The sequence below is a fragment of the Coccinella septempunctata genome, chromosome 8 (assembly GCF_907165205.1).
Source record: "Coccinella septempunctata chromosome 8, icCocSept1.1, whole genome shotgun sequence".
Lineage (NCBI taxonomy): Eukaryota > Metazoa > Arthropoda > Insecta > Coleoptera > Coccinellidae > Coccinella > Coccinella septempunctata.
The window spans coordinates 17,639,486-17,651,495 of record NC_058196.1 but is presented as its reverse complement, the minus strand read 5'-3'; the positions used below and the strand labels follow the sequence as shown (position 1 = coordinate 17,651,495).

The window sequence follows — 12,010 nt, the reverse complement described above, 5'->3', positions numbered from 1 at the left end:
CTAAGGATGAAAGAGCACCAGAAAATCAGTCGTCCTTGTTTGATGATTTTATGTCCAAAACCGTTTAACAAGGAGGATCAACCAAAGTGCCTGACGATGATAATTTTTTCCTAAATAATTTTAGAACGGGATACCGTATTACATTAAAATGTTGGATATTATTTGAGGACAACAAGAAACGTTATTTGCTTATGCTTCTTTGATTCTCCGGACTAGCTGAGAGTAATTTTTAGGGGGTAAGTTGGTCCGGGACCGGCGTTGCCTATCTGTCCTACATCTGTCAAGAACTTCTGTTATTTTTTTTTCAAATTGGTATTTCTTTTTATTATGGTTGTAGATTTTTATTGGTTTATCGTATTTTTCTTTGTAAATGGGGATGATCCCGTAAACATGTTATATTACTTGTAATATTAACTAAATAAATAAATAAATAAATAGGTAGCTAGACGGGAAATTTTCCTCTGGATGGAGCATGAGAAGTGGTCTCAGACAGTCGAGGCTTCTCATTGAGAGACCATCCTCTGTGCCCGAGGTCAAAAAACTCTTAGCTCTTGAGAGGAAACAACTGACTCTAATGACTGGAGCAATGACTGGCCATTGGTTTAATAAACACTTAAATAGAATGGGACTGACTAGCTGTTCCCTGTTCCGCTGGTGCAGGAGCACGGATGAAACGGTTGAACACATTCTGTTCTTCTGTATCATCCTTGAAGACTTAAGGATGACATACCTAGGAAACACAACACCCACAACTCCTATGGTGTGAGGGACACCTCTCTGTCGACTTGTAGCATTTTTGTCAGCATGTCACAGAGTTTGATTCTCTCCAATTACAAGCGGACGAACAATGGGTCACGAGACCTCAGTGAGTTGAATTTTACAATAAAAATTTTTTCATCACTATATCAAGATACAACATAAATAATAAATCTTCTTTCTTGAAAATAAGTTCTCCCAAATTTATCAAACAAAAGTTAACCGTTTCCGAGTACCTTATTTGAGTTCAAAGATATATTCCACTTTCGAGACTAGTTCACACTCAGCACCAACATTTCCAATTTTCAAAATTTTTTTTCCTATTTTATCTTACCTTTCTCATCGAATACTTGCAGCTTGGTCCAATATTTCAGCTTAGCAGATATGCATGCGTTCGAAGTAAGGGAGTCCCTAGATTTCGTGAGTAATTCATTGAAGAAAATTAAAACGTGAGCCATCAACCATTTAAAATACAAATTTTTTTTGAATCGGCTCATATTTTCTGAATTCTTAATGGATATAGAGGTACTTTTTCATTTATTTCAATCTGAACCTGACGAAATAAAATCAACATTCAGAAAATATTTCCATGATGTATATGATTCAATGAATACAAGACGTTAAATATTGCAGTTTTATTCATTTTATCACTTTTTTTAACCATAGCGAACATACATATTTTCCATTTTCTGTACCTGGTGTACAGGGTGGGTTAACAGAATCTTAAGTAAGGGGCTTTTAAGTTTTTATATCTATAGTCTATCCAAATCCGAGAGGCCAGCGTAAACAAACTGACGAACGCGTGATCGTATTTGAGGTACTCCTCTTATTGGTCAAAGCTTTAGGAACGCCATGTGTGCAGGCGAAAGTAAGAACCACTCTCCGCAGAACCGCATTACGTTTGATTCATTTTGTATGCGAATTGTTGTGCAGAACTGCAGAGGTCATTCATTGTTTTGTCTTTCGTAAATTGGTTTACAGTTGTAGCAAGTTATTCAAGTTACAAGCATTTAAGATAATGTCAAGTACTGATACTGCTGAGGAATCGCGTGTTGACTTAAGTCCTCCAAAAAAGAGACGTCTGAAACGACACTTCAGTGCCGAGATAAAAGAAATTATTTTGAATACTTATAAAATTGAGATGATTCAAAATGCAGGAATGTGTTTAAAGGACGTAGAACTCCGAGTTGCTGAGAGACTTGGCATTGGAGCTCGAAGTGTAAGGAGAATTATTTCTGAATACATAAATTCCGGTGTTCTATCACAGCCGGCAACAAATCAAAATCGGACCACCAAATGGGAGTCCTTATCAGATTTCGATAAAAATGTAATACGGCGAAAAGTTCACGAGTTTTTCTTCAGAAATGAACACCCGACTATAGAGAAAGTATTAAAAATAGTTAATGAAGACTCGAATTTGCCAAATTTTAAGAAGAGTACCTTCTCTATTATATTGAAAAAACTTAATTTCAAATATGGACGTCGCCAACGCAACAGTTTTTTAATGGATCGTGACGACATTAAATGTTGGAGAAGAAAGTATCTCACGAAAATTAGGGCCTTCCGTGATGAAAACAGGAAGATTTACTACTTGGATGAAACTTGGGTAAATGCCGGTCATACTAAATCCAAAGTGTGGACCGATGAAACGGTTACATCTTCTCGGCAAGCGTTACTTGCTGGACTATCTACTGGATTGAAAAATCCGTCTGGTAAGGTCTTGAATTTTGAGTTTAACCCTCGTTTGAACCTCGGTTTCATAAAGCTTGATCAGAGAATCAACGATGGATTGACGGATGAACGTCAATTAGTTTTCAGTCGATAAGTTGGTCATAAGCATTCGGAATATCATTCTTGCACCAAATAATTATCTATTCACGCCCATTTAATGATTCTCAACTGCTACTCCTCCAATATATTCGGAAATATGAAAGTTTCAATGATTTCCTTCGGGAAATCGAATGCCAAATTGTTGATCGAGCAATCAAAGTTTTGTGAAACTTGATGTAAGTACCTTTTTGGTGAAGAACAATTTCAACATTCTTTTTCAAATGTAGTGAATATATTTTTCCAGGCAAAGGGCAGAGAATTATAGTATGTCATATTGGCAGTGACACTGGTTTTTTAACTGGAGGACTCTGGACTTTCCAATCCAAAAAAACTGGTGACTACCATGAAGAAATGGATGGTCAGTCCTTCGAAAAGTGGTTTGAGGGTATACTTCCTAAACTGGAGGAAAATTCTGTAGTAGTTTTAGATAATGCTCCTTACCATTCAAGGAAAATGGAAAAAATTCCTAACTCACTATTCAGAAAGAGTGATATCCAACAATGGTTGAGGGAAAAAAATATTGATTTCACCCCTGACCTCATAAAAGCGCAATTGTTGAAGATAGTCAGGCAGAACAAAGAAAAGTTTGAAAAATACATCGTGGATGAAACTGCAAAGGCCCAAAATATTACCGTTCTTAGATTACCGCCCTACCACTGCGAACTGAACCCTATTGAATTGATTTGGGCCGATGTCAAGAATTTTGTGGCAGATAAAAACACCACATTTAAAATGACTGACGTCCAAAATCTTTTTCAAGAGGCTCTCTCACGGGTTACTTCCGAAAGATGGAGAAAGTGTGTGGAACATGTCAAACAAAAAGTTGAGGTGAACATGTGGAAATTGGATAATATTATGGATGATATAACACCAGTCATCGTCAACTTAGAAGAAAGTTCTGCATCTTCTGACGACACTACGGACTAGTCACTTTTACAAAAAATATTGTAACACATTTAAATACATAGTATGTATTAAAGTGGGAACTTTAGATTAATTGTTCATTACTGAGACTCGTAGATAAGCATAGGTACATATTTTTCACCGGAACTGGAACACATAAAAAGTTTTAAAATATAACGCTCTCGGAATAAAATTTATTAGTACACCTCTGCGTTATCACATTCTTGACGCGTGATCATTGCATGGTGCAATGTTTACCGCTGGCCTCTTGGATTTGGATATACTATAGTGATATTTCAGTTTTTTATTTTGGTGCAACTTCATCCTAGTCCAATAAAGCCATTTCATTGATTGGCCGGTTGCGGATGATCGTTGTCATTTCATTAACCTAACTTTATTGCCCTGTCAGTCAGTGTCAAAGAGTAACAACTTTTTGTTGTTGAATTAGCATTAATATTGATAATGATTGTCAAATAAAAGGTACCTAAGTTTATACTAGTACAACACTTTCTTTGTAAGGTCTTGTGTGGATTTGTTTTACTAATGTTGAAGAGGAACGTGAAGAAAATGTCCTTATTGCCTTGTTAGTACGAATACGGTGAATGATTGTCGAGCAAGTGGTGGTAATTGACGAAGGGCACTCAACTCCTCAACGCAAAAAAAGAGTTAGTTACTAATTATAGTATTATTTGTGACACCAAATTGAAAATTAAAAAAGACTGATGGCATTACAATAAAGGCAAAAGAAAAGGCTTGGTATTCAGTAATGAATTCATTCAATTTTCAAAATCCATCAAAAATGCGAAGTTCTGCAGCCAGTTCAACAAATTATTTTAGGTTAGAATCCCGCCCTTAAATACCTGTAAAGTGGTCATTACAGGAGCGCTTAAATTTAAGGCTAGCTTTAGCCATTTAAATGTCACTCAACAGTTGGTGCAACGTAATTTAAGTTAAGGGTTCATTTTAAGGGACACTTAGTGCGTTTGGTGCAAACGGGTCTTATGGCCGTTTGCACCGTTTGTCTAAACAACGATTATATTCTTAAACAACGTTTAATTCCTTAACCGGGTTGCACCGTTCCTAAACGTTGATTATAAGGCCCTCAAACGTTGTTTAAACTAAACGCATAAATTTGCTCGATTAAAGCTCGATTAAAACGTTGATTGAAGTAATACTTCAAATTCGATTGACAGTTCTGTGTTTTCTATTTGTGTTGATATAAAATTCGAATTAATAATGGATGATTTGGAAGATGAGATATTACTTGATGATGATCTTGATGCACTTGGCAATATAGAATTTTGATTTCCCAGATGTTTTCCCTGTAGAAGAAATTATTTCGAAAGAAGGGACCTCACTTTCGTCAGAAGATTTCGTTCAACGAAAGAAACCGTGTTATTTTTTTTGCCATATATGGAAAATGATTTGGAATTTAATAATTAGTTATATTATACAAATATACATATTTCAGGAATAATAGTGTTGACCCAATAAATCAACTGCTAGCTACATTGAGGTTTTATGCCAGTGCTGGTCAGTTGGCTTCTGTTGATACATAATTTCATAAATGTAGATGTATTGGAGGGATCAAGAATTATTGCTGCAGTTTCATTAGCAATTGGCGAATTATATTCCGAATTCATCAAAATGACCAAAGATGAAGATATAGTGCAAATTCAACAGTCCTTTCACAAGAAAGCTCCTTTTCCTAGAGTAATAGGATGTGTTGATGGTACCCATGTTCAAATTCAAAACACAACACCGAAACTCCGAAAGAAATGTTCAAATTTCCCACATTGACAACAGAATTTTAGTCAGAAAACCTTGACTTCTTTTTCTTTTTAATTTATCTTCTATGATGTGCTTGGCTGAAATTTTGAATTTTTTATACTGTGAATGGTGTTGCCAAACCTATCGATGATTAAAGTAAACAACGATTATATTTCCACGGTGCAAACCGTCAACCGCAACGTTTAAATATTGAACATCGATTAGTTTAACCATTGTATAAAGACTGTGGTCTTTATACAATGGTTTAACCATGGTTACCAGCGAAACGGTGCAAACGGGCATTAAACTTTCTCCTTAGAAAAATATAGAAATAACTTCAACGTCAAGACCTGTCCTTCGCGCGACCGGCCAAATCAACATTTTTTCCCCTTTCGGGGGCCTTCAATTTTGGGTATTAACATGTTAAAAATAATCACCCCTTGCCCAGTGGACAGCCGCTCTTCCATTGATCAAGATACGGGGTGAATTATTACACTTTCAAAGAGTGTACTTTGAGCAGGGAGATCAGGAACCCAAGGAGCACCATGGAGACGAGGAGGAGGAGGCAGGACCTGATCGACATTAGGAAGCTGAGCTGCAAACCGGACCCGACCACCACCATGAGCCCGAAAACCAGAAAAGGGTTCCAACAGAGCTCAATCCTTTTGATAACTGACATATATGGAATAAGTTAGTGTTCCTCTGGAGAGGTGTGTGAAAGCCGCAAGGCTAAAGCCAACTATTCAATTTTCATCAATGAATCAGTACCAAAATCCAGTGACCCGCTTACCTGAAACATTCTGTCTGTATGCTGTCTGGGGAATTTGTAATCTTGGACAAGAATACAATATCAAAAATGAATCTATATAATTCACTTACCTGAAATGCTGTCCTGTTTGGAATAGCAGAAGATTCTCGTCCACTATCTATTGTTCCTACCAAACTGAAGGTCAAGTGAAGAATATGGGAATTGAGGAGTGATTTCTTCCTCCTCAATAACATGGCTAGTGTTTGATATCCTCTCTTTCTATCCATTTCATTTTGCGCAACTTTGTTACTTCTTACAACACAAACCAACGCCTTTACTCCAGCATACAAGCATTCTATATCTTGAGCCATAGCAATCAAACCAAGAAGTACTGCGCAACCGCCAACTGCATCAATCTAAAACAGAAAAATAAGGAAGAAATCTTGAGTAAAATAAAATTTCGAATATTTCTCCTATGCTCAAAGAGAAAAATATTCACCGTAACTGCAACAGGTCTCGGACAAAAAACCCTGACACCCAAATATCCTATAACAACACCTCCTAGAGTCCTCGCGGAGCCGCCTAAATGTCCAGCTGAATTATGTAAAATACGTATAGGGGTCGCGCTTTCATGACTAGACATTCCTAGTTGTTTTGCTATGGATTTGTTATCGGTGCGACTGTACACTTTTCTTATTTTATTGAGAGTCAATAAAGAAACAGCTTTGGCATTCACTCCAAATGTAACTTTTTCTTCAGTAACTAATTGTGCGTTATCACCTTTGTTCAAATTTGGAGCCAGGAAGGATCCCATGTAGTGCGGGCCCAACTGATACATCTGAGTGACAGTCAGTGGTGTGAGAACCTGTAAATAAAAAGATTAGTAGTGCAAAATGTATTCATTTCAATGCTCGATGCTCATCACTGGAGAGAAGAAGGGGTGTATAATAACAACCGTACCAATATTGTAATATTAGGTAAAATATCGAAAAGAGCCACGTACGTATTCCGACGTTCTTTTAAAATTCACCACTGCGTGAGTGTTTTGCAGACTGTAGACTTTACACCAAAATTTTTGCTGATTATAGTGTATTGAGGGGGCTTTAAATTGGTGAATAAACTTATATAAAATGAAAGAGAAATTTACTGCAGAGAGGAAAGATTGTCTTTAAACATTTTTGCGGAATTTGCGGTAATTCGGATAGAAATCAAAGAATTTTCAGTCGCGAATTCTGCAACAATATTGCACGATTATGGCTTTCTTTTAAATAAATCATTTCCGTTGAGTCGTTCAATTTATGAATCGCATCTCAACCAACACGAGGTTGTGATTACTTTTGTATCTAAATTGAGAACGTCCGGAATTGTATTTATGTACAATTGAAATTATTTTCAATATCATACAATGGTCAACTGCCGCCGCGTAAACATCAGCTCCTGAAATATAAATCATATAACAACGCAAAAAGTGTGATATTAGTAACAAGCCGACTCCGTTCATTAAAACCCGGATTGATCGAGCTATTGATCAAGAATAATCCGAAAATCCCCGCAGAAAAGGAAATACACGATAATTTAAAATATTTCCACTAATTGTTCACGAGAATTATATTAAATTCAAGAAATAAAGTGATCCCTTATCAGACCAGATGGTGGATGGAACTGATAAACGCAAATAGCAAGAGATAAAATAAATTATGAATTCGATACTAGATGTCGCAAATTCCTCGTCGACTGGAATGTGTTGTATTATTAGAATATGAAATACAGAGAAAACATACAATACTTCAGTGTGACTTTTATATATTTTTTTATCAATTGTTTTCTAACAGATAGGTGATAATTTAAATTCTAATTATTTACATAGAACTAAAAACTATATCTATGTTTCGACCACAAAACTGTCACAATTATATTATGCCTCTACAAATGAATCAGACAAATATGGATATACAAGATGGTTCACATTTATCTAGCGACTGCAGAATGTTCTCATCAAGTGAAAAAGAATTCGCTGGATTCAGTATAGACGAAGTAAATCAATCAACCAATAGCCAACAAATATGGCAAAGTATAGAACGTCCAGCGAAGAAAAGGAAAATTCATAATCCGAAAAATTATTAAATCCCAACAAATAATAGGTTCAGCAGTCTGAATGAAAAAAAAGAAGTGAGTAATAAAGCAGATGAGCCAATCACCAAGGTTCCTCGCCCTACACCATTTTTGTTTATGGAGTTAATGGAGATGATCTCCAACATAAGTGGAATTCTTCAAATAGATCCATTCACCACAAAAACACTAGCCGACAATACTGTGAAAGTGAATTGCCAAACTGTTGATGATTATAGAAAACTTAGTCACCATATGAGGACTGATAATATAATATAATATAATAATTGATCAACCAAAGCAGGAACGAGCATTTAGAGTTGTTATCAGTGGCGGCCCGTGACACTATGAGAGATGGTGAGGCATATCAGAAAAAACACGAACCTCAAGGGATCGCCAAAAACGGTTTGCTAAAAGCAAAGTTCGCAATAAAGGATAAATGTAAATAGCTATCAGGAATTAACTATTATTTTTATTCTCTAAAAATTGGTTCGTTATATGCGAAAGTTCGCTGAAAACGGAGCCGTTGTAAGCGAACACTACTGTATACAGGGTGTTTTCAAAGGTAAGGCTTTTTTTTTGGAATTCATCAAATAAGTCGTTTCACCAAAAATTGTCTACATAAAATATCCAAGATGGCTGAGATACAACTCCTAGAAGTTCGACGAAATTTCATTAAATTTCAAGTACGTGGAAGATAACTCCATCATCGCAAAAACGAAACACAACAAATAAACATATGGCTGGACAATGAATGGTTCAGTACCAAGTTCATCGGATTAGATGCATCAGGTCACTCTTGAGATAATCATAATTGGTATATCGTTCAATTCAGGATGAAAAAAAAATTTGAAAATCGGGGCAGTTTCTTGAAAGTGCTATGGTAGTTATGTTGAAAAAGTGCTATGATATTTCCCCATTTCATCTCATTTTTAGGACGATTGTTGGAATGTTCGAACAAGAAGATTGTGATGCCCATTGTGAAAAAATTCGTGAATAATTTAAACAAATTTTATTGGTGAATTTTGAGTATTCTCTGGAGAATTCTCTACCAAATGTTGGTATGAAAAAAGCAGATATTATTTTGTATGCAACTGAACAGTGAATTCTACCGAAAGTGCGTATGTAACGGTAAAGAATTCACGGCGCATGAATTCTCCAGTAAATTCTCTAGAGAATTCTCGGCTGTTGCAAACGGGCTAAAGTTACTAAAAATAATGAGAACAATTCGGCAATCCTAAGTTTCCATTTTCATTACCGCGTAAATATCGAACGAGCCAACATCCTAACGCAAACACATGGTCGAATCAGGAGATAAGTTTTTTCTCACTGCTTTGCGATAATTCACCTAACAAACGGTCTAAGGTGTATTAGGATCTATTTCAGTAATAATTTTCAAATTTTTTTTTCAACTTTTTCATTTTGAAAGTTTCGGATATTTTATTCTTGGTGAAACGCTTCATTTTAACCACTTCTATTCCGTTGAAAAAAAAGCCTCACCTTCGGAAACACCCTGTATACATATCTACACATAGGAAAATAATTCTTTGCCTGATAATTCTTTCAAACTTCACGTATTCTTGGTAGATCCAAGCGCTATCTCCCGCTTCCCGAACAGTGCAGAATAATTGCAGTTTTCCGAAGACATGGAATGTTCGCTGTACGAGATCTGAGGCATGCCTCAAAATGATCATTAGAAGCAGAAGCCGCTTTCAAAGGCGTGTGGATGGATATATTCGCGTCGCATCGATGTAGATCACGCGCTAGACAAGGAAGCGCGTAGGCATGCCTCAAACCTCTTACTTCTCAAAGAGGAAGTGGGATGAATATAGAAGAATCGTAAGATTGAGCAGGATTATTATTGAAAACAGAGTGCCATACAGTATGATGGGAAAATTCGAAAATTGGACTGAAAAGATGATGAAATGGATTAATAAAATATTCGATTAATACGTGTAATCTCCAGCATTTATTTGGTGAGGCACTGTTGTTATAAAAAATCTTCACCATACAACAAATGTAGAGGATACCAAGCTGGAACTCTCCAAGGAGGGACACACTGTAAGAAATATACACAAGGGAAAAAGTAGGAAAACAAAAGAACCACTGAATTTATTTTTCGTCGATCTTGAACCAGCTCAGAACAACAAAGAAATTTACAAGATACTCGGCATACAAAATAGGATTGTGACAATTGAAGCACCAGAAAAAGTCGAAGGACTAATTCAGTGCATGAGATGCCAACAATATGGACATACTAAAACATATTGCAATAGGCCATACGCATGTGTGAATAGTGGTGGAGAGCACCATACGGTAAACTGCAAAAAAGCAACAATAACCCAGCAAAATGTGTATTGTGTAATGGTCCTTATCCGGCGAACTATAGAGGGTGCCAATTTTATCTAATCAAAAAACCCGATGTTCAACAACAATCATCATACGAATAATCAATTACCAACACAACAGCCACAGAAAATGAATTAAGCTGAAGCTCTAAGCAAGAACAACAAAACCACAAAATTAAACGAAGAAAATAGTTCATCAACTATATACTTACATACTTTTTTAACAAAATTTAAAGGCATGTTCCAGCAATTAATGCAACAAAAGAGCATGATTTTGGGAATGCTTTCAACGCTGATCAACAAAATACACTAAGAACTGAAAACAGATTATATGATTTTCACAAAAGTCAGTTGTAAAACCACGACATGTCATCAGTCACATGACAGTTTAGGTTCATCCACCTGAAGATGCTATTGTGATAGCAAAACACGTGTCGTGATTCAAAAACTCTTTTTTGTGAAAACCATATATCTAATCTGTTTTAAGTATTAATTTAGAAGAAGTGGAAATGAACGTTTTTTTTTTATACGCAAGAGTGATTAGAAATCCTGATGGAACGAACTTTGATGTTGGACTTGTACAGAAAACCAACTAATTAAGTATCAATAGTTGAATGAACAACAATGGAACAAACCCATTCAGGTAAAATGTGCTACAGAAAAATTTTTATTAAACAACAAGTTTAAAGCTATTCCTATTTTCGAAATCCTTCTTGAACTTACTTCTTCAAATAAATGACAGGGTCCTTGTTTCCAGCATAATTTCGAATATCTTCTCCAAGCTGGTGGTGTCCCAATGTAACCATACACTGATGAGTAAACGGCCATGTTCGAGGAACCACCACCTGGATTCTGAGAGATGTAATGCATCTTTTGCGAATGAAGTTGATGCCCATCCAAATATAAAGAAAAAGAAGAATTCTTAAGGACTGCTCTATTCAAGACAACCACGATGTGATGCCATTGTCCTTCGTGAAGAATGTCAGGACACCAGACCCTAGCCCCATGTTCTCCAGATCCTTCAGGTTCCCATTCACCAACATCTATGATAATGAAGTAATCATTGTTTTTATCTGATGATAGATAACCATATTTATTGCAATCCTAATGATCCTGACACGTATTCTAAAAAAATACAATCACGAAAACACTTTTACAAAAGTATTCGAATTAAACAAAGAATTTCTTCAAAAACCATTTAAAACTTTTCATTATATATTTTTGTTCTGTCACAGCAAGTTTTTTTCATTCAATCACTATTACATTACAATAATAATAATGATACTAAAAGAATTGTCATACTCGACGAAAGTTATTTCACGTTTCTAAGGTGAGTGACGAATTCAGTTCTAAGTACTCATATTATTACCGAATTATTCAATATTGAAAATGTCCAACATCAGGAATTTATATCTTTGACCTTTATTTTCATTCAGTTTCATTTGAGTTCACTGTGTATTAGAGTTTTGACAAGATGCCTGAATTTACTAATGAAAATTACTTGAATCTTATTCTTATTCATGGCGAGTGTTATACAGGGCGTCCC

At 35.8% G+C, this 12,010-nt stretch overlaps 1 protein-coding gene across 2 annotated transcripts in view; it reads right to left on the bottom strand.

The window, feature by feature from the left end:
* Positions 1–12,010, bottom strand: part of LOC123319538 (WD repeat and FYVE domain-containing protein 3) — a 71,854-nt gene that overhangs the window by 35,303 nt on the left and 24,541 nt on the right. For both annotated transcript variants that reach the window (XM_044906576.1, XM_044906575.1), the window contains exons 15-17: positions 11,188–11,507; positions 6,507–6,872; positions 6,139–6,423 (exon numbers count right to left, since the gene is read on the bottom strand). In XM_044906576.1, coding sequence (XP_044762511.1) covers positions 6,139–6,423; positions 6,507–6,872; positions 11,188–11,507 — 971 coding nt within the window. The remainder of the gene's footprint in view (positions 1–6,138; positions 6,424–6,506; positions 6,873–11,187; positions 11,508–12,010) is intronic.